General features: G+C 46.9%; 1 protein-coding gene across 2 annotated transcripts in view; it reads right to left on the reverse strand.

The window, feature by feature from the left end:
* Positions 1–1,969: 1,969 nt before the first annotated feature.
* The window catches only part of MTOR (mechanistic target of rapamycin kinase), a 1,113,749-nt gene continuing 1,089,162 nt past the window's right edge, over positions 1,970–26,556 (reverse strand). For both annotated transcript variants that reach the window (XM_069241238.1, XM_069241237.1), the window contains 5 exons: positions 22,542–22,607; positions 9,797–9,877; positions 8,388–8,468; positions 7,588–7,693; positions 1,970–3,039 (listed from right to left, as the gene is read on the reverse strand). In XM_069241238.1, coding sequence (XP_069097339.1) covers positions 3,024–3,039; positions 7,588–7,693; positions 8,388–8,468; positions 9,797–9,877; positions 22,542–22,607 — 350 coding nt within the window. In that variant the 3' untranslated portion in view covers positions 1,970–3,023. The remainder of the gene's footprint in view (positions 3,040–7,587; positions 7,694–8,387; positions 8,469–9,796; positions 9,878–22,541; positions 22,608–26,556) is intronic.

Genomic DNA, 26,556 nt, shown 5'->3' on the forward strand with positions numbered 1-26,556 from the left:
AAGTACTTTGGGTTCTTGTGCACTATTGAGGTTTGCTGAGCAACAATGAGCTGACCCCTCAGCCTGCCGGTAACCCTGCATGCTGAAAAAATTATGTGTGCCAACTTCCAGTTACCCCCAAAGACTTTAAGGGCCCTTTGCTCCTTTCAACTCTTCTGTTTTACCTGTGCCCTTTGTGACCTTTGCATCTCAGGTTTCACCCTCAGGCAGTTTTTTGGATTACTCCAGAGTTTTTGTAAAGTTACCTGAGGGTTTTGTCGCGTTTTACAGAATTGTATAAACTTTAAGTGTTCAGGGTATTGGCTTTACGCTGGTCTTGGACTTTGTCTTTGTTGAGCTCGTAGAGTGAATGGGCATATAATCTTTATCTGTTATACCTCGGCCTCCAGTTTCAAGCTCAGTGATCACCTCGTGTGCTGCTGCTGATTGAGTGCAGCTTTGCACCTAAATGAGCATCGCCACACCCCCGCCACTTGCCGCATTGGTCTGCTCCGCTATGCGCGGGGGGAGGCATGGGCATGCTAATTCCCAACGCCAGTTCTACGCCCCAGTTAACGCCAGTTCCAGGTTTTCCAGCTTCTAGACCTTTTCAGCTTCTGGTGCAGGCAATGCACAGTCCGTGTCAATGCCAAATGCTGTGTTGCAAAGCTCTCCCGATGGCAAAACTATTGCATCAGTGAGGCCAAACAGTTGAATTTGGCGTAGAAAGCGGTAGGTTTGGGGTAGGTTGGGGTAGGACATGAGTGCAATCAGTAGCCATCCGTGTCAGTCAGCTACCCCTGTGTATCCCAAAATGTTCAGCGTCTCAGCATCTTGGCGGTTTGAGGGCAGTTCAAGCTGCTTGATCGCTTAGCTCAAGCTAGATGGAGTTCGAGGGAGTTTGCACAATTGGACAAGTTTGAGCAATGTTAGATCGTTTTAGGTTTGTAAGCTTGTGGGCTGCATGGCGGCCGCCTAATGGCCCGATATAGATGGTGACCCTAGCACCCAGGCGGTGTAACAGCAATAGGTGAGGCCGGAGTGAGGCTGGTGCGTGTCTGGTTTAGCAAGATCAATTGCGCAACAAGCAGCTTGCTGGAAACTCACCGACACCGGTGCCTCACTCTTTCTTCTCACCTTAATCCTGCCTCAGTAGGTGGCTGCCGTGACCTCCGCAACCCCCCCCCCTAGCCGGGTCTCAGGAGTAGGATAGGGGGCAGTCGAACGCTGCCTGTGCCGTGTTCACTCAGGCCACACTCAAGCCCGCCCTTGGGCAGGCAGGCTCCGCTATGCACCACGGTTCCACTGAGCTCCTCCGGGCACCACCGACCCCGCTAAGCTCCTCCTCGTCAGCCGCCTCAATCAGAGTATTGCTCGAAGGTGCGGTAGTGGTGACAGCTCCACCAGTCTGCCTGGGTATCGTTTACCTTGCACTTGGGTGTTTTCCTGTTTTTTGTCTTCAGTTGAACTGGGCTTCCTTTGTTCACAATACACTCCCACAGTCTTGATAAATGTATAGAATCTTTCTTCTCTTGGTCTCCCATCAAACTCAGCGAGGAAGGTAAGCAGTTTTTTGCCTGTGGCTCCAGGAGCTGCTCTGCACACACACACGACTGGGGCGCCTCCTCGGTGCACTCAACTAATCCAGCCTCCTCACTCAGCGGCCAAACCGATGGCTACTGCTACCCAAGCCAAGACCAACGAGCTTGTCTCGCACACATTAATAAACACTCTTTTTTTTAACACACTGCCAATCGTCGTTATAAGACACATAGAACCTGCATGACATGTTTAGGAGGAGCTGTAGATCTCATTCGCCTTGGAAGAGTTATCAAATTTACAATCCAGATCAGATCTTGATTTTTTTAATTTTTCAAAGCTCTTTTTCAACTTGGAGAGATCCCATAGGAACAGGGCAGGCAATGAAGCATCAGTCCCTCTTTATCAAACAGTAACTGAATGTCCTTACAGAAGAATAAATAAATGGACATTTGTTTAGTGCTGTTTATTAGCAGACCATACAGCTTTAAATACAGTTGTGGCCACCTTGCACACAGTACATTTCTCACAGATACAGCATCTGATTGGCACCCATTCATCTGCATTTTATTTACTTCATTACACATTGCCAGCAGTTGGCAATCATGTTGTTCTGTAATTCTGGGACAGTGGCAATGGGGAACCTTGAAACCTGATGCTGGACGTTACCAAAAAGAGCCACTCGATAGGGCACTTGTAGGCAACCCAAGCAGCCCCCTTATCATTGTAGCCAGGATATGACTTCAATTACACACCAAAGTTCAAATAATCCTCAGACTACCACTCAAGGAAATGTCAGAATAACAGATGTAATATGCAGGACACACTCCTGATGATGTGATGTTATGTGATGCCTTTCACATAATTACCTATTACAATGAGCCCAGCACACGTGCAATAAACACGCACAATAAAAGTGCCCTCCTTTTCTACTTGCACCATGGAACTAAGACCCTGCTGACTATGTAGCAAAGACCCCAGAAAAGCTAGGCAACAGAGGAAACATTTCTTAGTACAAAGAACATACATGTTTATATTTGAGAAGACTCGAATATTTATGGCCTGCTGAACCACATGAAAACAGGGCTCTCCAAACCAGTTCCTCAAGACTAAATTCCTCTGTAATCCTCACTTCTTGCTGCACACTGACAGCCTGCCATCTTCACTTGAGTTGCAACATCCACGAAAACATTAGACTTTTTCTGCTGTACATGTTTTTACATTTGATTTGCCTTGACAAGTATATCATTAAGTGGACTTTTGTTGTAACTTATATGAGCCCCAGTCAGGATGTTGTGTCCTTGTATGGTCACTGCCACCATGGGCTAGGTTCTGACATCAGAACGTATACATTGCCAGACACGTTCCTAAGCACTTGGCAAAGTACATTCATGTCTATGTCTTTGCTCACAGTCCCACTGTGGCTTGCAGGCTGGCACTGCGATACACGTTCTAGATCAGGAGCAAAGAACATGTAAATGCCTCCGGAGACTGCCATACCACAGCTACCAGAAAGGACACCTGAGGAAAAGGAGAAAAACAGGTAATCAATAGCTTGTTCAACCGAACCATTCAAAACAAACAGTCATACAGCGTGCAGAAACCAATATAACTATTGCAGGGAGTTTGTATACAACTAAATCAGCAATAAACTGTAACCCTGACACTCCTTAATGTTAAACTGGCTTGACTTGGATTGAAGGTATGTGCAAAAATTTGATCATTTTGTGACAGTGGCTTGGCAGGATAATCCTTAAAAATGCATCAACCCTACACATGAAAACAAGCAGCACTAGTTTGAGCCAGTTAAGACTCCTTCGATGACCCAGCCAGTGAAGAAGCAGCTAGATGAGAGCTTCACAAGGTGAGATTTATATTCTTAAGCTTCAGTGTACCTCTGAAAAGCCAGACACTAGGCTCAGCCCTGATGTGTTGCAAACACAGTTCTAAATACACAGAGCTTCTGGACAGCTAATGAACAAGTTACTTACCTTCAGTAATCTATCTGGTAGAGACTATCTATCTGCAGATTCCTTACTTTAGAATTACCTGGCGTCAGCTTCGAATCTGGAATTTTTCTGCTGAGCAGTACCCTGCTTGCGCCGTAGGGTGGCGTCTTTCGGATCCACGTGATTTGTCTGGCCCTATGTGGCGTCGTTGGAGCAGTCTGTGAAGTCACGGCCTCCTATATAGGCACCACCCCAGCACGCTTTAGTCAGTTCTTTTCCACAACTTCCAATGCCAGAAGCGCAGAGTCATGGAAGAACCAACTTTTTTCTGATTGTCTGAGCAAAACGACATGCCCTGGAGAAAGGGTAAAAATCTGAAAAAACACAGTATATATCCGCAGAGCGAGGAGGCCTGGGTGGGTGTAAGGAATCTGCAGCTAGATAGTCTCTACCAGATTAGAATAGATACCCAAGCTATATCCTCCTGGCAGTGGGCTGCAAAGATATACTTTACACAAGGAAGTCCTGTAGGACCGAGCGAGCAAAATGTCCCTCTCTTCTCACCTGGCTATCCATGCAGTAGTGTCTTGCGAACGTGTGCAAGGAAGCCCACATTGCCGCCTGGCAGATGTCTAGAGATGTCTTTTACTGGATGGATAAAGGGAGGGAAAGAATGGAAGGGGAGGGAATACCCCTTCTGTATGATCTGCAAGACCCATTTGTCCGATTTTAGGACCGCCAGTGAGGGAGATGAAATTGAATCCTCCCTCCAACTGGACAGACATGGTCTTGCAGAACCATACTAGGAGGGCTTGGGTGCCCGCGGAAGAGGGGGGCTGGGTGGTGGCCGACCTCTGGCCAGACCCTCTGGGTCTGACAGTACCACAACTTCGTACTTGCACGGGATGCTGTAAAGCCGGAGGACGGTGTCTAACCTGTGGCTGGCGTGGTACTGCGCCCCTTTCCGAAGCCTTGAAAGGGACGATAAACAGACTGCTGATGAGCAGACGCTGAAAGGCCCAAGGATCTGGCCGTAGCTCAAGAATCCTTGAACCTCTCAAGTGCAGAGTCTGCCTTCTCACCGAAAAGGCGAGAGCTATCAAAAGGTATATCCATCAAACTCAACTCGACAATCCCCGAAAAGCCAGTAGAACGTAGCCAGGCGGTCCAAGCCACACCTGATGGTAAACTTGGCTGCATCTCTCCCATCCTTGACAGCCTGGGTGAGAGTGTCCCGGTTGACCTTTGGGACATGGGGCAGCACTTGTGCCACTGTATCCCATAAAGTATGGGGAAAATGGCCCAATAGTAGGAGGTGTTTACTGACCTCAATGCCAGGCTGGAGGAAGAAAACCACTTCTTTCCAAGTTGTTCCACCCTCTTGTATTCCCTATCCGGAGGGGCGGAAGGGAAGGCACCATGGGAAGTGGAGGCTTGGACCATCAAGCTCTCCGTAGTGGGGTGTTGGGTGAGGAATCTAGCGTCATTTGGAGCTGGTCTATGGCGGCGGCTGCTTGCCCTATTACCAGGAGCCCCTATGCTGGGTTTGAACTATGTTCCCAGAAGGACATCTGAGAGGGCTTCATTGAAGGGTAACATCGGCTCCGATGTAGCAACCAATGGCTGAAACACCCGTCAGGAGATTATTCCTGACTGGCACCGTAGGCAAGTCTAGGTCCATGACCTCAGCTGCCCCACCATGGCATAAGATGCAAAAGAGAGCATGCCAGCATCTGAAGAAGTATCCAGTCCACTGGCTTCCCCTATATCCTCATACCAGTCCTGTTCATGCTCCAATCCATATTCTAAAGGGTCCTCAGACCCCTCCCACTCCTCTCCTGTGCCTGGCTGTTATGAATAAGCCTCAGGCACTGATCTGGACCTAATGAGCGCTGTTGGAATCGGTGTCATACGACGTTGTTCCGGCTCTGGATCATCCAGAATGAAGATGGGGCTACCACCACCAGTGGGTGCTGGTGGTGGAGGGAGCGTCGACGTTGGGCCTGGAGGAGGTTGACTGTGAGAAACCGGCGCCGGTCCGGATCCGCTATCGGATCCCGGGGTCCCCAACGGCGCAGAGGCCAAATCCACCAATGGCGAATCCAATGGGGCCCCTGCTGACCCCGCAGGGCCCAAAGACCCACCCGAGGGTGCAGCCCGCTCACAAACAAGGCACATAGCCTTGTAAAATTATTTAATTTGAGCGGGGGTCTCTCCAGTTTCCTGAGAGGGGGGGAAGACGCGGAATCGGCCCTGGCGACGGCTCTGTGGAGCGTCGCCCGGAACGTCGATGTTCCATAGACTCCTCGTCAGCCACCGGGCATGGCAAAGTCAAAGTCCGCTTGGACTTCTTCTTTTTGGGGCTCTTACCTGAATGCCCCGAAGACCTTGACTGCGAGGATGATGACTTGGGGCTCCTGGAGCGGTGCCGCAACCTCCTCCTAGAGCAGGACCGTGACGCCCTCTGAGTCGCGCTAACCGAAGACGACTGCCGAGCCACTAGAGGTTTGAGAGATCTCTCTCTCAAGGTCTTCGGAGCCATAGCCTGACAGTCGGAACACAACTTCGAATTGTGGTCTTTCTCAAGGCACCAGAGACACACCTGGTGTGGATCCGTAACCGACACAGTGTGATGACATGCACCACACGGTTTAAATCCAGTCTTTCCCAAAGACATCGCTCAGACAATTGAAAAATCCTCGACAAAAACGTCGAAAAAAAGGGTAAGCTCTTTCCGGATCTGCGCTTAACCGGCGTGGAAGGAAAAGAACTGATGTACGCGCGCTGGTGTGGTGCCTATATAGAAGGCCGTGATGTCACAGACAGTGCCAATGACGCGGACAACGCCACCAGATGGCGCACAGGGTACTGCTCAGCAGAAAAATTCCAGATTCGAAGTTGATGCCAGGGAATTCTAAGATAAGGAATCTGCAGCTAGAGGTCTCTATCAGATAAAAGGTACACAGCTTATCTAAATTCCTTACAGCGGATATGTATTTCCAATGGGATTACTCTAACAAAAAAGCCACCACATGCAGAACACTGAAGAAGCCGGATGTGGGTGGAGCCTGCGGGGACCATACACTAGGCTGAAAGTTCAGTTGCTTTTCTTCAAAACACACAACCACATGAATTTTGGAATTCGACTCCATCAGAGTGCACTAATTGTCATAATAATTTCTAAAGCGCAACAAAAATTTGAGACATTAGGTGAAAGAATTTTAGAAATCTAAAGAGGTGTGCCTGGGCTGTGTGTGTGTTGTAGAGTATAGACTGGTAAAGAACCTTCTTTAACACAGAATTGTAGCTAGGATCTTAAAACAAAGTGCGCAGTAACTGCTTTCACAGGACAGCTTCACCCTTTCATGGACAAAAAGGGTGCGATGCCCTCAAAAGTCTGGTTGTCATGGTTACCCAAACTGATGCTGCCACGCTTTCAGTCCTCTTTATCAAAAAATAGTTTCCCTGTATAAAACATGGCCTCATGGCAACTTCGGGCCCACAACACATCACCTACTCCAATGACATGACAGGAACAACCTGCTCATCAGCCCCTACAATGTATATTCAATAGAGGTTACAGACCGAAGCCGAGGCTGAGATTCCCTACATTGTTTAAAACCTGAAAGCAAATGTTTTTAAACAGCACAGGACATCTCTGAATCGGCTTTAGCCTCTTCTGAAAAAGGTCCTGATGCTTCTGGACACATAAATCAGCAGGGTAAACATGCATCTGCAGGAGACTTATAGGTGTGTTTGTTTTAACCAGGATGTGCATTTCTGGATGGAAAACCTGCTAGAAAAAACAATTCAGCAAACCGAAATTACAAGTGCAAATAGAGAACTCCAGGGAACACTACTAGTATATGGCTAAAACAAGTCTAGTCTTAAAACTTTGTGTCCAAACCTTGAGTTACAGCGACTGAAGAGATTACCATGACAGCTACTTGTACTACCTAAGGGAGCATGGACACCAGAATAAGGTTTGCATTCAGTGAGGTGCACAACCCATCACTAAGGTAGGGCAAGGAAGGGAATGGATCACCACCTAGAGTCAATACACAACGGACAAGTGGAAGACATGCATAGACAACTAAAAGATTAAAAATAACTCACTTACCAACCAATGTAGCACTGGCACAGGTTCTCATGAGAGGTGGCTTGCTTAATGAGCAGCTCCACTTGTGTAGGAACATCCAGAGTTTCATCGTGAGAAAAATCTCGGCCTTTTAAATGGAAAGTATACACACAACAGTGAGAAAACAAGAGACCTCCCCAGTTGTAACTATACCACGGGATCAGCAGCACACTACACTATTGACAAGCAAAGTAATGAACTATGACGACAGATCACAAACATAGCCAAACATAATGCAATCAATAACTTTGAAAAGGAGACAAAACATGTGAACCGAATGTGAGCAAATGCAATACCATAAAACAAAACTAAGCAAATTGAATGTTACAGTCATAACAGCAGATCACAAAACTATCCAGTTATACAAGATCAAAGGATTTTGCAAACGGAATGTGACTGATCATAGCAATAGACAACACAACTGCAAAAAGAGCAAGGCACAAATGCGAAGTCAGAAACTGCTGCAAAAGAGCCGCTAGTGTACATGGATAGAATGCCACTATCATAGAACCACTAAATGGCATGGGTACAGAAGAAAGGAGCACTGACTGGTCAGGACTGGGGAACAAAGCAAGTAGAAAGGGCCCTTAAAAGGAGGCCTGCATTATGCACAAACCACTGGCCATGTAATGCCAGTGAACCATGGACTGGAGCATCTCTGAATGTGACAGCGAACCTTGCTAGAGTTAACTGATAAGAACTGAAGAGGGTGCATTCTGCAGTCACTCGCCTGGCCCACTAGAGGCTACTCATATAGTAACAGAAGTGCAAGCTTTACTCACCCGTGAGTTTGTCTCGGACTCGGTTGATGATCTGAATTGCTTTCTTATTGAGCGCTTCCGGCTGCACCGTCCCATCCCCGACTGTAAGGGGAAGGAGAAAGGGAGCCAACATAAGAATGTTTCAAGCGAGATGTGGCAGGGCAAACACAGAGACACTGCGCACTGGGGAGACACTGTGCCGGAGGAAAGGAAGCTGAGAGAACAGACAGAAAAGGCACACATATGGAGACAGCATCAGAGGGCGAGAGAGAGACAGCATTCCGCAACGGGCCGAATCTATAAGTGGCAGAGAGAGAGCGAGCGAACAAGAGCCCGGCAGGCTAGAGGAAGAAGGCGGGAGATGGAGAGAAAGAAACACGTTATGCATTAGAGGGCATCGTGGAGAGGCACGCAACAGAGATGTCGGGCAGAAGACGGAGACGGAAGGAACCGGTGATGGAGATGAGAACGGAAGAGATAAAGGGAGAAAAAGAAAAATATATTGGAGAGAGATAAAGAAAAATATATTGGAGAGAGAGAGAGATCAAGAAAAATATATTGGAGAGAGAGAGAGATCAAGAAAAATATATTGGAGAGAGAGAGAGAAGTGGAGGGGGAGAGAGAGAGAGAGTGCTAATGTGCAGGACAAGGTCGACGCCATTAAGCCAGACATGACTAACAGACTTTAGCATAGCGGGGAGACATGGAGACAGGAAGACAGCACCAGGGTAGAACCCAGGGACACACAGAGGAACCACGGGGATACACAACGGCCCGCCAGGGAAAGCTAAGCATTAGGCTGACTAAGAGTTGGAAGAAAGAGAAGCAGGTGCAGAAACCGCCTTCTCTTCTAATTACTAATCCCATCCTACAACTTGAGGCATTTGAAAAAGTAGACAGTCGAATCTTATACAATTACAGGTACTCTGATCTGAAATAGAACTACAGCAAGACACACAGACCAGAAGACAGAATGGTCTTTCAGCCTTTCCCAAACTGCCATAAAATGCATTAGCCGTATCTGTAATGGCAACAAACTCCACATATTCCATAGGAGCGAGACTGGCCGTAGAACTGTACGGGGCCCCTACCTACAAAATATCATAGCATGGGCCTACAGCACTTTCATATCCACTGACCCCACTGATTTTGCTAGAACATCTTTGAAGTGTTTCGTTACCAGGAACTACTTATTCCTTATTCATCTCAGAGACTTGTGTGACCCCGCCTATCTGACTTCTTTATCTCTTCTTTCCATCTTCTGCCTAACTTGCCTCGCCTCCTGATTTAGCCATCTCTCCAGTGAAACCCCTCTCAGTTGCATGTTTAACTCCCCCAGTCACCACCTTCCACCTGTGAAGCCTCCTCATCCAATCAAGATGCTTTTACCATACAATTACCTTTGCTAACATGACAAAAAACAGACTTACTAAATGAATGGATAGACTCCGGCACTGTGGTTCCAGTCTTTTTGTGGGCCGTCTCACCTAATTCAACAGGGTCCAACAGTTCTGCAGAAAAAACACACAACCACAGCATGAATAGATGGAGTTTGCAAATGCAACTGTAAAGTAGGAGCTGGCGTTCTACATTTCATGAAGCAGTACACAACATGGAAAATGCTTTGGTGATATGTTACTGCATTATAGGTATCTAAATGTGTTTCGATTCTATGTACCAGCCATTTACATAGCATACACAATTTGTGGAGCAGGAGATGTGTTTGCATATTCTGAAGAACAGATTATGGTTTGCAGCACATCCAGAGAAGCAGGCTGTGTTCCACATGCGAGGACATGACCCTCTGCAGGCACTGGATTCCTTTAAACCCCGAAGAGCACCTTAGTGAAAACCAGGGGTGGCTGGTACCCTTTGAAAGGGGTGGGGCGAGTGAAGTGCCCCACCACTTTCTCCAAAATATAAATAAATAAATAAAACCTTCCTCCGAAAACCCAAATAAACACTAACACTAGCTACAAAATAAAACCAACTATTACACATACATTCATTACAAACACACTGACATGCATTACGCATTTGAAATAAACAACACTTAGCCACAAGCTGTGTGCCCCCCTTGGTGTTCTTCTGCTGTCCGATAGAGGAAGCGCTCACCTAACCAATCCAGACACTCTAGTGCTGTTAACCAGCATGAGAGAAGTACCTGGATTGGATGCAGCGGGCCGGCCGGACGCACCTTCAGGCATGGAGGCCTGTGCTTGGTCTTGGTGGAGAGCTTTTAAGTGCACGTCACTTTGGCCAGCGCAAAACTGCTGGCAACAGTGACATGCGCACTTTGGACCAAACACTCCAACAATGGTGGACAACTCCTTCCAAGATCCATTGATTATAAGTTGGTGCACTCTTTCCACAGCACCAGCCACTGAGTGGTGCTATTGCCATCCGCGGAAAGACACAATTCCTTTATTCAATCAACACAGCACCAAAACAGCCAACATGTTTCGCTCAACTTGTTTGAACTTTATCAGGGCTCCTGGCTTAAGTATATTGCGCTGCTTCATGATCAAATTGATTAACAACTCTGTCCCATAATGCTGGTGTCTGCAGTGGAGAGAGAATTCTCTGGTCAAATAGTATGGGACAGAGTTATAAATCAATATGATTGTGAAAGAGCACAATGTACTGTGTTTGGATCACTGGAACCTTTAACAATTGGGTACATCATTCCATATTGTGTGAATGCGCCCAATGGAGCGTCCAGTTAGCCCTGCTTCTGTTCTCTGCTGCTGACAGGCCCATCATGTCTCTGGACTGTTGCAGTGTGCACTGCCCACTGTGCAGATTGGTAAAATAAAAAAGGTGCTGAAATCTTTTCATTGCCAGTTTATTTTTGCCTGCGTGGCTTGCACCGGATGGGGGGCGATGCTCCCCCACCTTTGAGAAGAAACTGCAGCTGAGGAAAAGGCTTTATGCCTCCTAATGCCGTGAAAAGCAGTTCCTCGGTCTCCACACAGCCTTTGAGGCAGGCTTTGGGTCTCCACAAACCCTTTGGACAGACCCTGGGTCTCCGACAGAGTTGTGATGCTGACACTGGATGTTCACGCAGTGAGGAAGACTATGGGTCTCTATACACTTTCTGGAGCAGGCCTTGGGCCTAAATCTCTCCACAGCATGTGCAGGAGGCTGTTGGTCTCCACATAAGCTAAGGGGAAGGCTCTGGTCTCTATGCGACACGAGGAATAGAGGAGTGTGTGATCTCACCTCTGTACACTCTGTGGAGCAGAACCTGGTCTATGCACATCCTGCAGAACAGGCTCTGATTTTTGCACAAGTTCAGAGACAGGACTTTGGTTCTGCACACACTGGCCAAAGAGGGGAATTACAAACCGTGCAAGCTAGTTAGGAAGCTGAAATAAGACAGCCTTGGCAATGGACAATACCAAATAGGGGCTGGAGGGAACCAGCAGCAGAGCTGAAGGTTAGTTGATTAGGGAAAATAGAATATAGGCTTTCCATGACATACTCACTCTATTATATGGATCTATCAGGGACAATTCTGATGACATGATGAATTGAGGCGGCATCTCAAAAAGAAATGCTGAACATGTTACTGCACCATCCATTCCAAATATATGACTGATCGGCCAGTCCTAATCAAAGCTGAAAAACCACAATAAATTTTGTGTAAAACCAACTGATCTTCCCACAACCCTCACAATAGATTGGCCCTGTTGAACAAGTTACTTACCTTCGGTACCGCCTTACCTTATTGTAATTGCAGATTCCTTACCTTAGAATTTCCCCAGTTGTCAGTCTGGATCCGGAGATTTTTATCGAGCAGTACCACTGTGTGCCGTCAGGTGGCGTTGGTGAGCTCTGCGTCCCTCATCGGCGTTGTGCGCACAGGATATGATGCTGTGCGTCCTATACAGGCACTACCACGGCGCACTGATGTCAGTTTCTTTTCACGACTTTCCACGCCAGAAGCACAGAGCTGAGCCATAAAGAACACTGACCAGTGGTGCGTCAAAACTAAGACCCTGAAAGGAAGTCCCTATCCCTAGAAATCAGTTTGCAGAGCGGGGAGGATGGGTGGGTCAGTAAGGAATTTGCAACTAGAATATGCCTCTACCAGAAAAGGCATTACCGAAGGTAAGTAACTTGTTCATCTGATAGTGTCTTCTAGTTGCAGATTCCCTACCTAAGAATAGATAACCAAGCAATATTATCCCCTGAGGTGGGTCTGCGAACCAAGCTCATATGAGAAAGTCCTGTAGGACCGAATGGGCAAAGTACCTATCACTTTGGACATGATTGTCCAGGTAGTAGTGTTTGGTGAGCGTGTGCAGGGATGCACACATTGCTGCCTGACAGATGTACAGGACTGGAACTCGGCGTGCTAACACAGTGGTTGCAGCTGTCACTCTGGTAGAGAGAGTGTGCAAGCTCTCGAGGGTTGCTTTTAGCCAATGCGTAGCACACTGTAATGCACAGAACAAACCATCTGGAGATGGATCTTTTCTGCACTGCCTTGCCTTTCTGTGCCCCCACACAACCAATAAAGAGTTAATCATCCAGCAGGAACTCTGATATGATCAAGGTAGAACGCCAACACTCTTTTTGGGTCCAGACGATGGAGCCTCTCCTCTCCCTTAGAGGTATGTGAGGGTGCATAAAAAGTAGGCAAGGTGATGGATTGGCCTACATGAAAGAGCATAACCACCTTAGAAAGGAATGAGGCTCTAGTGCGAAGCACCACTTTGTCAGGGTAGATGGTGTGGTGTGGCTGCTTAGATGACAATGCCTCTAGCTCACTCATCCTGCAAGAAGAGGTAACGCACATACCAGGAATGTCAGTACCACATTCAAATCCCATTGGGGCATGTTGAATAGGGAAGGAGGAAATGTGTGTAAGGCCCTTAAGTAACCTACTAATATTAGGAGACTTGAATAAAGAGGGTTGATTGGTTTATCTAAAAAAAGCAGGGATTACATTTGAGGGTGTCCAAAGCAGAAACCTACTGGGCCAAAGAAGGAAAGAAGACCTTGAAAAGAAGGGATAGAAGGGGGAACAGACTTGTTTGTACAAATTTGTTCCAACGACAGAGGTATACTGTTCTGGTGGAGGGAATCCTGGCTGGCAAGATAAAGTTACAGACTTTGGGCGGAAGGTCAAAAGCTGTCAACTGCTGCTGCTCAATCTCCACGAAAGAAAGCAGGGACTGGACATGTTTGGGTGGAGATCCTTCCCCTGTTGCTGCAACAGAAGATCCTCCTGAAGGGGCAGTCTGATTGAGGGATCGATGGCCATGCTCAATAGCTCGGGATACCAAACCCTTCGCGCTTAGTCTGGGTGCACAAGAATTACTTGAGCCTGGTTGTTCTTGATCTTCTTGAGAACTCTGGGCAGAAGTGGTATGGGCGGAAAGGTGTACAAGAGGCCCGAGCTCCACTCGAGATGAAAAGTGTCTCCAATGTGCAAAACTGCTGACAATGCACGTTCTCTGGGAGGCAAACAGATATAACCAAGATTCTCCCCAGTGCTAAAAGAGACTTTGGACGACCTCCAGATGCAGATGCCATTCGTGATCGATCAGCCATTGTCGGCTGAGTTTGTCAGCTCTGGCGTTCAGACAGCCCGCCAGGTGTTAAACTACCAGGGAAATGCCCTGATGTTCCAGCTATGTCCACAGGTGAAGAGCCTCCTGACAAAGGGTCGATGACCTTACCCCACTCTGTTTGTTGCAGTACCACATGGAGGTGGTGTTGTCCTTGGACACCTGCACTACTTTCCCTCTGAGAGGGGGAAGAAATGCTTTCAATGCCAGTGTGATCGCCCGGAGCTCCAAAAGGTAATATGGAGTCTGGACTCTGACAGAGACCAGATGCCTTTGATTGCCGCCTCTCCCAGGTGGCTGCCTCATCCCAGGAGTGATGCATCTGACACCGCTGTCAGATCTGGTAGGGGAAGGGAGAGGGATGTGCCTCTGACCCAACTGCAGTTCATTAGCCACTACTGCAGATCTTGCACAGAGCCCTCATCTGCACCACGTTGGAAAAATTCCCCTGATGCGCCCACTGGAACTTAAGGTCTCACTGCGGAGCCCACATATACCATCTGGCATGGGTCACCAACAGGATGCAGGAGGCCATGAGGACTAGCAGCCTCAGAATCATTCTCAAGGAAATCCAGGATAGGAGATGACACACCAGTATCATTACCTGAATGTAGAAAAGTGCCATCTTTCTGGAATAGTTACCCCCACTTTTTGCCCGATGTCAGTGTGTTTAAACTGCAGTTGATTGGGATCCTGCTAACCAGGACCCCAGTGACTGTACTCTCTCCCCTAATTTTGGTTGCTGTTAAACTTTTTACACCCACAATTGTCATACTGGTGTACCCGTGTAAGTACTTGGGAACCCAGGACATTGGTACACCAGGGGTCTCCAGTGAGCTGCAGCATGTATTGTGCAACTCATGGGAGCCCACTGTGTCTGCAGGCCTGCCACTGCAAGCCTGCGTGAACAGGTGTATGCACCCTTTCACTACAGGTCATTGCACCAGGTCACTGTAAGTCTCCCTGTGGCAGCCCCCTACCCCAGAGGGCAGGGTGCAGGTACGTGTGTGTGAGGGCATCCCTGCAAGAGCAGAGGTGCCCCCACAAACTCCAGCTTCAATTTCCTGTACTTTGTGAGTGCAGAGAAGCCATTTTACCCATGTACTGGACATAGGTCACTAACTATGTCCAGCTATACAATGGTAATTCCGAACCTGAGCAGGTTTAGTATCAAACATAGCACAATCATACCCCAGTACTGTTGCCAGTATTAGTTCTATGATTCCATGCACTCCGGGGGCTCCTTAGTGGACCCCTAGCTTTGCTCCTACCAGTTTGAAGGGTTTTCCCGGGCAGCCCGCGCTGCTGCCATCCTACAGACAGGCTAATGCCCTCCTGCAGCTTGAATAGCTCCAACCCAGGAAGGCAGAACAAAGGAATTCCTTTGGGAGAGGGAGGCAACACCCTCTCCCTTTGGAAATAGGTGTTACATGGCTTGGGAGGGGTAGCCTCCCCAAGCCACCGGTATGCTATGAAGGGCACATTTGGTGCCCTCTGTGCATAAACTAGTCCACACCAGTTCAGGGAATCCCCCCTGCTCTGGTGCGAAACTGGACAGTGGAGTGCCCACTCCCCTGTCCATCACCACCCCAGGGGTGGTGCTCAGAGCTCCTTCAGAGGGTCCCTCGGTTCTGCCATTTTGTTTCCAAGGCTGAGAGGGAACTCTGGGAGCATCTGAGTGGCCAGGCAGGTGATGTCAGAGCCTCCCCCTAATAGGTGCTTACCTGGCTAGGTTACCAGTCCCCCTTTAAGGGCTATTTAGGGTCTCTCTCTTGGGTGAGTCCTCGGATTCGGCTTGCAAGATTCCAGCAGGACTCCTCTGCAACCTCCACTTCGTCTTTTGGCCACTGGAACTGCAACTGGACACTCCAGAACTAGCAACGCTGCAATCCACGAAGAAGACTTCTGCAACTTTGTTTCCATGGCTCCTGCCAGTTTTGCAACATTTCCCTGGCTGCGCATCCCCAGAAGAAAACAACTCTGCTGCCTGCACAATAAAAAGAAGGAATCTCTCTTGGAGTGAAGGAGTTACTCCCCTGCTTCCGCAGGCACCTGCTGCAACGACGACCGGCTGCGTTGATCTCCTCTCATCCTGAGCTGTGTGGATCCTGCATCACGGTTGGTGGTCCGGAGCAGTCCTCTTGGTCCTCTCTGCCAGCTGTCCAACTTTGGTGGCGGTAAGCCACTGCTTTTCCACGCAGGACAGTACCCCCGTCCACTGAGTCTCTTGCAGCTGCCAAGGCTTGATTGCATCTCTTCCAGGGGATCTTCGGGCAACGTGTAGCTCCAGTCCCGAGCACTCCTTTCTGTGATGCACAGCCCTCGGCGTGGTTCTCCTGCGGCTTGGGATCCCTTCCTGTAGTGCTGCGTGGGCTCCTTCTGCAACTTCTGTGTCCTCGTCTTGTGGTACTCCTGTGGGTGCTGCCTCCGCTCCTGTGGGTCATCTGTGTTGCTGAGGGTCCACTGTGACTCCCTCTCCTAGGTTGAGTCCTCCTGGGCCTTGCTGGTCCCCAGCAGAAACAATTTTTCAACAAACCACAAGTTTGACTTTGCCAAGACTTGTTGGTGGAATTCCTGCACCAACACCTATCTGTAATCTTCACTCCAGCGTGGGACATCTTCTGAATCAATCAGGAACTCTTCTCCAGCTCCAGGGCTGCAGTGCTGACCTGTTCTTCCTCACAGTCGACCAACTCTGCAAGTACAGCTGGGTGGCTAGTACCTTCTACTCCTCCTAGACTCCACTGTGACTTTTGGACTTGGTCCACTCTCTCCACAGGTCTTCTGCTCCAGGAATCCACCGCTGGTTTCTTGCAATCTTCTCTTGGTGTCTTCTTTTCCTTCCTTTTTTGGTGGTTTGGGGAAATTCCTGTGATTTACTCTTGCTTTCCTGGTCGCTGGGGGATACTGTGTTACTTACCTCTGTGGTTTTCTAGTACTCCCAGGTTCCCCCTACACATTCCACTTTCCTAGGTGTGAGTCCTGGGTTAGCATTCCATGTTTTTTTATATGGTTTGGGCTCCCTCCCCCTAGGGTCACTACTGGTTATCTACATTTGCACTGTTTTCTAACCTTTCCTATGCCTATTTCTGATTACAAGTGTACCTATTTAGTGTGTTTACTTACCTCCTAAGAGACTATTGCCTTTTAGCAATTTTGGTACTGTGCCACTAAAATAAAGTACCTTTATTTTTGTAACACTGTGTGGTTTCTTTCATGTGTCTAAGTGCTGCGTGACTACAGTGGTATTGCATGAGCTTTGAATGTCTCCTAGATAAACCTTGGCTGCTCATCCACAGGTACCTCTAGAGAGCCTGGCTCCTAAACACTGACTACACTCTGCTAATAGGAGAACCCTGTACCTGGTATAAGGTGTAAGAACCATAGGTACCCACCACACACCAGGTCAGCTTCCTACAGATATCGTCTGCTCCTGGAACCGTTGCAGGTCTGCTTTGTAACCGAAACACATCTGCTCCTAGTGAGAAGGCTCCCATTGCAACTTTGTTTCACCAGATCCTGCGTGAATTCTGCAACATCAAAGGCTGTGCATTCCCCAGGGTCATATGGACTCTGTTTGCACCAGGAAGCACAAAGGAATCGCCCTTGGAGTGAAGGAATCACTCCCATGCATCTGTAGGCACCTCAAGACAACGTCGACCGGCTGGTGGGGTCTGCTGTCCACAGACATTTGAAGATCCTGCTTCACAGGTTGTGAGTCTGTGGCCTCCTCTGGGTCCTGCTTGTCTTCTAAGCAACTTGGGAGACTGTGGGCCCCTGCTCCTGCCACTGGACTGGAACACCTGTGCATCACAACGGTCGCACTTGTCAAGGCTTGTTGAACCTACCTCCAGGAGATCTTCAGGCACCAAGAAGCCCTGGCCTCCAGCACTCTGCAATGTGAAGATCAGCCCTTGTCCTGCAGCTCCTGTGACGTGGGACTTCTGTTTTGTGGTGCTGGTGAGGCCTCTTTGTGACTCCGTGTGTCCATCGCCTGTTAGTCACTCCTGGGGGCTCCATCGACTTCTGCTGGTCTTCCTGCATGCTGAGGGCCAGCCCCGAGACCCCGTCCAGGGTAGAGTCTCCTGGACCTTGCTCATCCCCAAAACTTTTCAAACTCTTCTTCAGCTCCTGTTTGCATTTGCCAATGCTTGTTAGCGACCTGGCTGGTCACTGACCCTCCTGCAATCTGGCAACCATCGAGGGACAGCTTATAGGTGACTCCTGGGATCTTCTGCATCTCCTGGACCCCACAGCTGGACTTCTTCCGAACCAACTTGCAGGAACTTCACCTTCAGTAGGGCGGACATTGCCACCTGCACCACCTGGGCATCTCCAAGGGTGTTGGACTCTGTCCTCTCCTTTTGCAGGTTCTCCAAGTCCGGAATCCGTCCCTGTGTTCCACCGGCCTGGTCCACGGGACGTGACAGTAGCTGGACAATCCGAGACTGACTTCACAGAGTCCCTTCTCCTCTCTGCATCCGGGTCCCTTGTGTAGGTACTCCTGTCTTCTGGGTATCATGGGGTAAGGGCATTCTCCATCCATCCTCTTGTCTGCTTGTTTCCTCGGGGTCCACTGGGAAGTGTTCTGAATTCCACAAACTCCAACCACTACTCTCTGTGTTAGCCTATGGGAACACCCGAGGAGTGCTGGTAAGACCAAAGGGGAGCACGGTGAACTGAAAGTGCTCTTGACCCACCGTGAACCGCAAGAAACATCTGTGGGCAGGCATGACAGGCATATGAAAACAAGCGTCCTGCAAGTCCAATGATACCATCCAGTCTCCTGGGTCCAGTGCAGATAAAGCATGAGCTAGAGCGAGCACCTTGAACTTCTTCTTGAGGAAGAGATGGAGGGACTGAAGGTCTAGGATAGGGCGGAGACCCTTGTCCTTAATGGGTACCAGAAAGTAGTGGGAATAGCAACCTACTTCTGGCACAGAGACCCTCTCTATGGCTCCTTTGGCCAAGAGAGCCGTAACCTCCTCACAGAAAAGTGTCAAGTGATCCTCCAACACGCAGTCGTATAATGGTGGCCTGGAACGAGGGGTTGTCAATGGCCCGGGCCTACTCTGAGACCTGTGGCAGCAACCGTGTCCCATATAGTATGGGTGCAATGGCCCAAAAGGCAACTTTATAGCACCTGCAACGTCATATCCAGTGCACAAGATGCTGACGAAGGAAGTGGAGCCGACCAAGGCTACCTGGCAGCATGCAGGGGTACTGCTCAAGAAAAATCTCTGGATCCAGACTGACACCTGAGAGAAATTATAAGGTAAGGAATCTGCAACTAGAAGTCTCTTTCAGATCTATTAATTTACTGTACATGCACAACTACCTTTCCAGACACATATACTGTTCCCAATCATAATTCAAACGGAAGGCAATTGTCTGCTTTGATGGTAGTGGCAAGGCACGCCTTGGTAGTATGTGAAAATAAACAGGATGGTGAGAACGGCTCTCTGGGCTTTTGCAAGCAAGGGTTGGATGTGTGCATGAGTATGTAATGGAACCAGGCAAACCGCACACATTTTGATTTGGAAAAAGCTATAAAGGACACATGAGAAAGGACGTCTCAATCGGATTTTGTTACAAAGAAATGTACTGTGCTCCACTTCAAAGCCAGTCAGTCTCAGATGGTGAAGTCACAGCTGACATAAAAGATCGTAGTTCTTAGATTATGATGATACTGCTGGCAGGGTTTCAGATCTTGGACTATAAGACTGCTACTGTCCAAAGATGGGCCAATACTGTGAAGCCACTGGTGGCACAAGGAGTTTTAAGTAGAGAGGGCACTCCTATTCCAGAATTAGCATTGTGATATCCTCGATTACATGAGAGAAGCTCAGGTTTAGGATTTTGAAGTAACTACTCTCATCTGAGAAGTTTGGACTGTTAAAGCACTGTTGTCATTGAAAGGTCTCAGAAGGCACTCAAATTCTGAAGGTGTTGCTGTCACTAAGGAATTTATCTTTAGCAGTGAGAAGCTACTGCTGGCATAGGATGGCCTTGGGCTAAGGACCGTGAAGCCATTTCTGACAAAGGAGTATCTCGGGATTAGTTTACTTAAGCAAGTGATGACTCTGGGCAGTCCTTAAGTGTCACCTCTCTTTAGACAAGGACAGGCCTTGGATTAAGAATGAAAAAACAATGCTTACACTGAAGAAGCTTGGACCTGAACACCATTGCTGAAATGGGTCATATCAGGTTTACACTCACAGGAAGGGCCTCAGCATACAGACTGTGAATCTGTTGCTGAGAAAGAGGATATCTTGTATAAAATTAAGAAGACAACACTGACATGAAAGGATGTCAGCTTTAGGATTAAGAGATCTACTGCTGGAACAGGGGAATCTTAGGACTGTGATGCCAAAGCTGTGAAACCCTTGTTGGGATAAATAAAAACAATCTTATTTTACTGATGTAGAAGTTATTGTAGGAATGAAGGGGTCTCAAATTGTAAAGCTACTACTCTGCATAGAGGATCTTATGTTACAGATTATGAAGTGGTTGCTGCCAAGGAAGGCTACGTGGATTTGTTCACAGGCCCCCGGATTCTTGGGCTAATTATACTTCCACCCTGATGGACTTGATATCTGTATATTTTACTATCAGGAACGTTATTAAAGAGTGATATAAATATTTGGATGGGGGAGGTTAACTGTACTGGAATTAAAGGTGCTGAGTCATTATTCTTCATGAACGAATAGAAGGCCCCACCCACGACGCAAGGCTTGAATTTGGGATTATTCTGGCCTCACGGGACTGCATTATAAGTGAAAAGTATAGTGATCTAAAGGACTCCCCACCTGAATGTTTTGTTCAATGTAAAAATATGACCTTAAACCTAAATCTGTAACAAGAAAGTATTCTCAAAAAGGCAGAACATGTCTCAGATCACTGCAAAACAACTTCAAAACTGCTCTTCTTGAGCAGAGTTGTATATTAGAAGGACTAGAACAAGCAGTAACAGGTTGTAACAACTGGATACTAGGAGCACTAAACATGGTGGCCCCCAGTCAGATATATTAAGCTCAGGCAGGTTATGTGAAATGCTCCAAGGTATCGTGCAAAGCTAAAATCATTAAAAAACATTTTAAAAGGTGTATAAAGGAACTGAAAGGGCATGGCATATTGACTTTGAGCCTTGAAAGGAGGAGTCTTAAAAGGTTACAGACAATGCCTCTTGAGCCACTATATCAGAGCATTTAGCCCACTGAATAACCTTTGCCCCCTGTCCTACCAGATAATATTTTAGCATAGTCAAAGAACACACATCACCAATCTCCAACTCCAATCCTACACCCTCTTGCAAGAGCTTTGTAATCAGATGGTAGACTACTTTGAGAGTAAAATTGAAAAATTAGAGACCTATCCTTGCCAGACAGGAGTTGGTTCTATCACTGCTGGTAACAGTCCTGCCATTCTGAGGAACAAAGATATGATCATTTTTGACCCAGTTACTCCAGCTATAGAGAGTTTACAGATGGTTTGCCTTCTAACCTCTGCGGTGCAAAACTATGCATCTGGCCAGTGGCACATCAGGATTAAGTTGGCGGAAGAATTTACTATTTCCATCACAATCAAACAATTTCCAATAGAGTGGAAAGAGGAGAGAATTATCTTTTTGTTGAAGAAGGGACATGATCCCTTCACATTATTGACCTATAGGCCCATCTCCCTTTTGAATTTTGCAGCTAATGTTCAACAAACAACTGCCAATTTGCTTGGAGGTAAATAATACCCTTGATGAGATGTAAGCTGGTTTCAGGCCTTAGCAAAGCATGGAGGCAGTTCAGGCTGTTGGCCTCGAAGATCTTCATAGGGCATCAGTTGAGGGAAATTCAGCTTGCATGGTGTCTATGGACCTGTCGCTGCCTAGACAGTTTCCTATGGTCTTCTATCTGAGCGGCTGGGAGTTGTACTAGGTGGAAGCGTTGTCAAGAGGCTCAACTGTTTTCTGCAAGGGCGTAGTCAGTCAGTCCTACTGGGAAACTTTGTATCCCCACTCAAACAGTTGTGTACCATATGGTTCATTGATTAGCCCTACACAATTTAATGCGCATGTATGATTGTTGGCAATATTCATTTGCTGTTTTGGGATTACGTTATATAGTTAGGAGGACCACATACAATTTATAGTGAAGGTGGATGGGAACCTGGCAACAGCTCAGAATTTGCATGTTAGCCGTTGTTGGATGGATGAAAGATAATGAAATCTAACTGAAGGCTGGCAATATGGAAGTTATTGTGACACGAAAACTGCAAAATATAATCTGATCGCTCTCTAGAAGACAAATAAAAAACCTCAGTTTACAGATTGGGAACACTTGCATTCACCTCAGGAGGGTGTCAGCTGACAGATGGTAATGTCATTAATGTCATGAAATGGTCCCTAGTTTAGGACTGTGAAGCCACACATGGCACACAACAGTCTCAGTCTATAGATTGTTTAAGCATCAGACTAATATGCTGTAGCCACTTTGTGACATAGGAAGGTTCCATTCTATAGACAACAGACTTCCTATGTACAATATATATTTGCATATGATTGATTGATACAGACAGGAGTAAGGAAGATTTGAGTTACACTCACCTACAGATTGCGCAGCAGAGTAGGAGTCAGTCCGAGTCCGTGATCGCTTATTGCCTTTAATATTTGCTGTGGAGAAAAGAGATACTTGCTACACATTTTTATTTTATTCTGAATTCATCATTTTGAGAACATGTCTAAACAGGAATATTTTCTTACCTGTCCAAATGATTTTCCTGCATTTGTTTCTGTAATGGTTATATCATGAACTTCTCTTTTGTGCATCTGGGTAACAGTTAAAGGCCTGGAGTGCTAAACATTTCTCTGCAGACTATGATAGTCTTCACAAAAATGCTTCCAGCCCTTTGGTCACAACACTGTGGGTCCATATGATCCCATATCCTTGAGGTCAGCTAAGAAGAAAAAAAGTTACTTACCTGTAACTGTAGTTCACGGGTGTTGGTATATCTATCACAGATTCACATGCTTGAATGATTCTCCATTGTCGAGATCAAAGTCCCATGATAACTTTACAAAAGCAGTCTGATAGCATAACAGGCCCAAAGGGCCTAAAGACAGTATAACAGTCGTTAACATCAGTGTCAAAGAACCGAAGTCTGATCACTGAAGAGAGATTGCCATAATCTCCACTCACCCCCAGGGCATCTCGCCTCAAATTTCTAAGAGAAGTGCAAAACTTATTGATCACTGAAAATTCAGCCTCTTGTTAGGGAATCAGGGTGAGCCACATGCGAACCTACAAAAGATACAAACACTGGAGAACTACAGTTAAAAACAAGTATCTATTTTCTTCCTATTGAATCAGTATAGCAGGCAATACCTCAAGAGCAGCTCACCCACACCTTGGACTCTCTTAGGGTAGGCTTAACATCCAAGAAATCCTCCTTGCCTAAGAGTTGTAGCCCACATCACCTCAAGTTATTGTGCTGAGAGGAGGAACCCTTTGATGAAGCATGCCATTTCAGCATGGGTAAAGGTTCTCGCCCTAAAGTAAGCATTCTTCCTTTTACTGTGAGAAACCTTGTCTTTCAGCATTGATTTAGATCCTATGTACTAGACCCAGGTACACTGTTGTGATTGAAGATAGACCCAGGTACATTGTTGTGATTATAAATAGAACTTTAGACACTTGCTTAGATCCAGTGAGTGCAGAACCCTTTCACTTGCAACCACCTGGTTCAGGTTGAATGCTTTTTATCTGCTCATTCAGGTGAAATTCCGTAGGAACGGCTGGCATGAATTCTGGGGTTGTGCACATTGTTTGTTCATCTCTACAGAATTGTAAGTATTGTTCTTTTCTCATAAACACCTGTATTTCACGGACTCTCCTAGATGAGGTAAGGACAAGCAACAGCACAGTTTCCAGGAGAGACATTTAAGACTGTTTCTGTGGATTGGCTTAAAGATACTTTTCAGCAACTGGAACAAAACTATGTTGAGTTCCCATTTTATCAGAGGCTCTCTTGTTGGGGAAGAAGATCAGAGGAGTCCTTTCAGATACTCCCTCACTATTCTGTGAGACCATAAAGAAAGACATTCAGGTGAGCAGACAAATATTGATTTGGTTGCAAGGAGAGCTTTGATGGATGCATGAGGCCTGTACGTGTCAGCTCTAGCAGAACTGGTTGATTCTGATGGGGTGGTTGGAGAAGGGTCGCTCGCTGCCCTTTGTATAAGCACCGAATGCAAAATCTTCTCCACTTTGCTGAGTATGTCTTATGAGTGGACAGAGTCCTGATCTGTGTAAGAATGCTTTTCCAATCTGCAGTGATATATAGGTGTGGGAATTCATGGAATTCAAGAGTCAAGCAGACAACTTCATTGATCCCGGGGTGTGATGAAAGCCCTGTCCATTGTTCCTACTGAAGAGATTCACTTGTAATCCCAATAGAATGGATGATACCTAAACTGTAGGAGGTTCATGCACCAAAACGATCTGAGTCACATTGGGAATTAAGATCCTATGGAATGGTTCCCTCGAGAGTTTTGGGATAACTCTTGCAAACAACAAAAGAGGAGGAAAAGCACAGACATATAACCCTGACGATGCAATAAAAAAAGGCATTAACTCGCAAGCTTTTATTTGGAAGCCTGCTGGTGAAGAAACCTCAATTCTTGTTTGGTAGTGTTGTGAAAAAGTTATCCTTAGCTTTCTTCATGCCTCCAACACCACCTTAGGCAGACTGTTGTTGAGTTCACTTTTGTGGCAGCTCTGAGATGTGAGAGTGAGGTAGTCCACTTGGTCACTGGCTAGTCTAGGTAGATGCTCCGCTTAAAGATGTGTGTTTTCTGGCCCAGTGACATATATGATGAACCTCCATGGGCAGAGTTTGAGATCTAGTGCCTTCCTGTTTGTTGATGTAAAACATCTATGTGGTGCTGCCGGTTTGAATTAAAGCAGACGAATGAGGAAACTTCAGAAAGAAGTATTGAAGTCCTTTCCTTACCGCTCTCAACTCTAGTACATACATGTGCACTCTTGCTTCTCTCTGAGAGCATTGCCCCTAGGCTGATAGTTCCTATAAGTGGGTCCCCCATCTTTCCATTGATGCAGCTGTAGTCAAGAAAATCCGGTTAGGGCGGAAGAAATAGTAAGTGTCTGGATGAGAGGACAAGCTGTAACCATGCTATTCCTTAACGGTCTGGTATTTTACCATGAGCTGTCCTGGACTGTATGCATCCAAAGTGGGTCACCTGGATCGAATTCTTCCTCCAGCAGCTTCATAGCCGGTTGTGGTTGAATTTTCTTGGAGACTTGTGTCCAGCAGTATTGCTGTCCTTTATCCTGTTCTGAGTTTCATTCTTGACAGAATAGTAATGGATGGCTCCATCATCGAAGAAATGCCTGTTGACATGACTGTCTTTGCAGGATTTGTCATTGACATGATGGTCATCGACAGGAACATTTGCAGCAGAGATGGTTGATGAGATACTTGTAGAAAGGCATTTTTTGTTCATTGATACCTTTGTCAAAGGTGCTTCAGTCCATGGAGCTTTTGTTGACAAATTTGACTTTTTAGGTTAATGTGAAGTTGGCTGTGGCATTAGGGTGGCTGAAGGTCACCTTTTTGTCACCTTAAACTCAGGTGAAAGACCCACAGGCCTAGAAAGATTTTTTGATGGCATTTTAGGGATTATATTCTTGAAGCTCTTAAAATGTGGAAATCAGTTATTCCACAGAAGAAGAAGCTTTTGTTAGTTCACCAGTGTCCGGATGGTGTTTGTGCCAGTTGTTCTGGTTCTCAGGGTGAGTGTTCTGAAATGATTCATAGCTAGATGAGGGGTATCCATGGCTTTACATATTTAAACGACCTCAACAGCCTTCCCTTAGGATGACAGAGTATTTGCTGGGCCTCTTCTCCAGATCTTGCTGTCTATGAGTTTGTGATCAGAATGCAGGTGGTAGATGCACCATGTGAGGATCATCTGTATGGATTCTCATCTTCTCACAAATGTGACAGGCTTTGAAGAGACCTCTTGTAGAAGAGGTTTTCATTTTGAAAGAGAAAAGGAATGTTACCCTTTAAACACGGTTGGAGAAGTCAGAAGTCAATGTTGTAATATCCCAAGAGATCGGGCAGTGTGTGTCAGATTTTACATTACGGTGAACACTATCTGCATGATTTCGAAACAGAAACTCTCTAGTGAATGCCATTTTCTGAATTCTGCCTTGAACTTCCAGTCTGAAGGAAGTTGCTCTGTGCCAGCCTTGTCTACTGATAACAGCCACTCCTGCGAGCTGTCGAATCCTGGTTCACCACATACACTGCTGCACCTACAACAGCCATATGAAGCCTTCTCTTTACTGAGAACGGTTCCAGCCTCCTATTCCTTATCCTCAGGCAAGCAATGTTTGACCACATCTGGTAATCATATCTGCATAGGATGGCCATGGATGGTGTTTGCAGCTCTAATTTACATGACTACTGTCACAGAAATCCTCTTGCTGAAAGTGGCCATATTCCCACATTTCCTGTATGCAGGGGCTGTTCGGGGCTTCTGCATCTTCTATGGGAAGCTTGCAAGACCACAGAGTCCCCTTTAGGGTAGGCTGATA

This window comes from Pleurodeles waltl, chromosome 6 (genome assembly GCF_031143425.1).
Source record: "Pleurodeles waltl isolate 20211129_DDA chromosome 6, aPleWal1.hap1.20221129, whole genome shotgun sequence".
NCBI lineage: Eukaryota > Metazoa > Chordata > Amphibia > Caudata > Salamandridae > Pleurodeles > Pleurodeles waltl.